We start from the raw sequence: 2570 nt of genomic DNA on the forward strand, positions 1-2570 counted from the left end.
CGCCCGCCTCTCTCTCTATTTTGTTTTGAGGCAAGATCTCACTATGTAGCCCTGACTGGCCTAGAAATCATGTATGCCATGTCATGTACACCAGGATGGCCCAGAACTCACAATGTAGACCAGACTGGTTTCAAACTGAAAGAAATCCTCCTGCTTCTGACTCCTGAGTGTCTCCCTCTCCCTCTCTTCCCGTCTCTGTTTTGAAATAGGATCTCCCTGTAGCCTGAGTTGGCCTGGAACTTGCTCTGTAAATTGGGCTGGCCTCCATTTCACAGAGATTCACCTGCCTCTGCCTCCCGAATGCTGAGATTAAAGGCTTGTGCCTCCACACCCAGCCTGTCTCTCTTTTGTGTTTTTTTTTTTTTTTTGGTCTTTTTGAGACAGGGTCTCCCTGTAGTCTCAGCTGTCCTGGAACTCACTATGTAGACCAGGCTGGCCTTGAACTCACAGAGATCCGCCTGCCTCTGCCTCCCAAGTGCTGGGTTTAAAGGCATGCACCAGCCTGTCTTTTGGATATAGCTTTTTACCATGTAGCCCAGGCTGGCCTTGAACTCAAGGCAATCCAGCCTGTGTTCAAGTGGTAGCTGTTTTAGAATCTTTTCATCTAGACTCAGACACCTGGAATCTAGGACATTCCTCTCCTCTCTGAGGAGGCCTCCCCAGAGTCACCTGAGGGCTTCTCAGAGTGCCTGAACTACTGGGGCAGAGTTGTAAGAGAATTCTTGGAGCATGTGGACTCCTAGCTGTAGGCTTGCTTTGCTCCCCTGAAGCTGATGGACTTGGGATTTTGGATCACCTAATCAGCTTTTTAGAAGACTATGCCCATGGTTTTTACAGTCCTTCTGACCCTGCTGGCGCCCTCCTCCCTAGGTTGAAGCCTCACCACAATGTGGCACGAGGCCCGGAAACATGAGCGCAAGCTTCGAGGCATGATGGTGGACTATAAGAAGAGGGCAGAGCGGCGGCGCGAGTACTATGAAAAGATTGTGAGTGACCAGACTTCTGGGTGTGGTGGGAGACCTCCAGAAGGGGCCCTGGGCATTCAGGGAAAATTCTTTTTTGCTTCCCACCATAGTTTTTGTGGTACTAGGGATCAAACCCTGGGCTTCCTGTGTCCTAGACAAGTGCTCTACCATCTGAGCTATATCTCCACTTCTCCATGTCTTCATTTTTTTTGTTTGGTCATTTGAGATGGAGTCTCACTATGTAGTTCTGACTGGCCTCTCACTTTATGTAGACCAGGCTGGCCTTGAACTCAGAGATCTGCCAGCCTCCTTAGTGATGGGATTAAAGGTGTACGCCACCATGCCAGGCCTCCCCTCATATTTTTTTTGGAGACAAATTCTTGTTATGTAACTCAGGCTGACCTCAGACTCAACTCTATCCCATGCTAGCCTTGAACTCAGTCTTGCCTGTGCTTCCTGAATACTGGGTTTACAGGTGTGTGCCACGTGCCCAGGGATAGTTATGTCTTGAGCCTAATTGTTGGGGACATCCTGAGGGCTTCTGTTTGTTAGGGCCTGTTATGTTTGCTGTGGTCGCAGTGTAGATCTGGGAATAGAAAGGAGGGAAGATTGTAGACCTCTGAGCAGTCCAGACATAAGGCCAGCAGTCTCTGGAACATTCTCAGTGCTTTTCATCACTGTGTTCCCAAAGCCCAGAACAGAGCAGCCATTCTGAGACTTGGCATCCAGGAACAGAGCCATCAATATTCATTAAGTGACATCTGACTGCTTCTCTCTGGTTTGATGCTTCAGTTGCTTATGGGAAAAAAACAAATTCCATAATTTAGCTGAAAGGCTCTTGGTGTCTGGCCTCTGCCAGCCTCCCGGCTACTTTCTTGGACATCTTTGCTGGCCCTTCTCCATGTATGCAGCCATAGGTGGAGCACTGGCCTGTAGTACTACCTTTCGTCTGTTAACATTTGCTTGTCTTTGGGACTCATGGGTTGAAATGACCCTTGCTTAGCAGTTTCTGTTCTGTTAGATGATGTTTGTGTAGACATCCATTAACTGGTGTCACTGCCCAGCCTTCCTTCTCTCTTCACTTTTGCAGCACATCCAGCAGACCAGAGAGGTCTTTCTTTTTAAAAAGATTTTATTCTTTTATATTTTTGTATATGAGTGTTTGCCTGCATGTATGTGTACTACATGTATATCTGGCGCTCACAGAGGCCACAACAGGGTGTCTGATTTGGAACTGGAGTTACAGATGGTTGTTAGCCACTATGTGGGTGCTAGGAACCAAACCCATGTCCTCTGCAAGAGCAGCCAATGCTTTTAACTGTGGAGCCATCTCCACAGACCCCAGAGAAGTCTTTCTAAAGCACAAGCCTAATCCTGTTCCTCCTTTGCTCAGAATTCCTCCAAAGCTCTTGAGTGGAATGCCTTTGGGAGAAGTCCAGGCTTCTCACCATGGCTTGCTTTATTTTTATATTTTTATTTATTTGTTTATTTATTTTGGTCTTTTTGAGGCAGGGTCACTGTAGGCCCAGCTGGCCTGGAGCTCACTATGTAGACCAGCCTGACCTTGCATTCACAGAGATCTGCCTGCCTCTACTCCTGGAGTAC

The 2570-nt window shown here is 47.8% G+C and overlaps 1 protein-coding gene across 1 annotated transcript in view; it reads left to right on the forward strand.

The window, feature by feature from the left end:
- Nucleotides 1–2570, forward strand: part of Clasrp (CLK4 associating serine/arginine rich protein) — a 26731-nt gene that overhangs the window by 788 nt on the left and 23373 nt on the right. The window contains 1 exon segment of the mRNA XM_008852013.3: nucleotides 871–986. Coding sequence (XP_008850235.1) covers nucleotides 888–986 — 99 coding nt within the window. The 5' untranslated portion in view covers nucleotides 871–887.

Source organism: Nannospalax galili, unplaced genomic scaffold (assembly GCF_000622305.1).
Source record: "Nannospalax galili isolate Female #2095 unplaced genomic scaffold, S.galili_v1.0 scaffold385, whole genome shotgun sequence".
Classification (NCBI taxonomy): Eukaryota; Metazoa; Chordata; class Mammalia; order Rodentia; family Spalacidae; genus Nannospalax; species Nannospalax galili.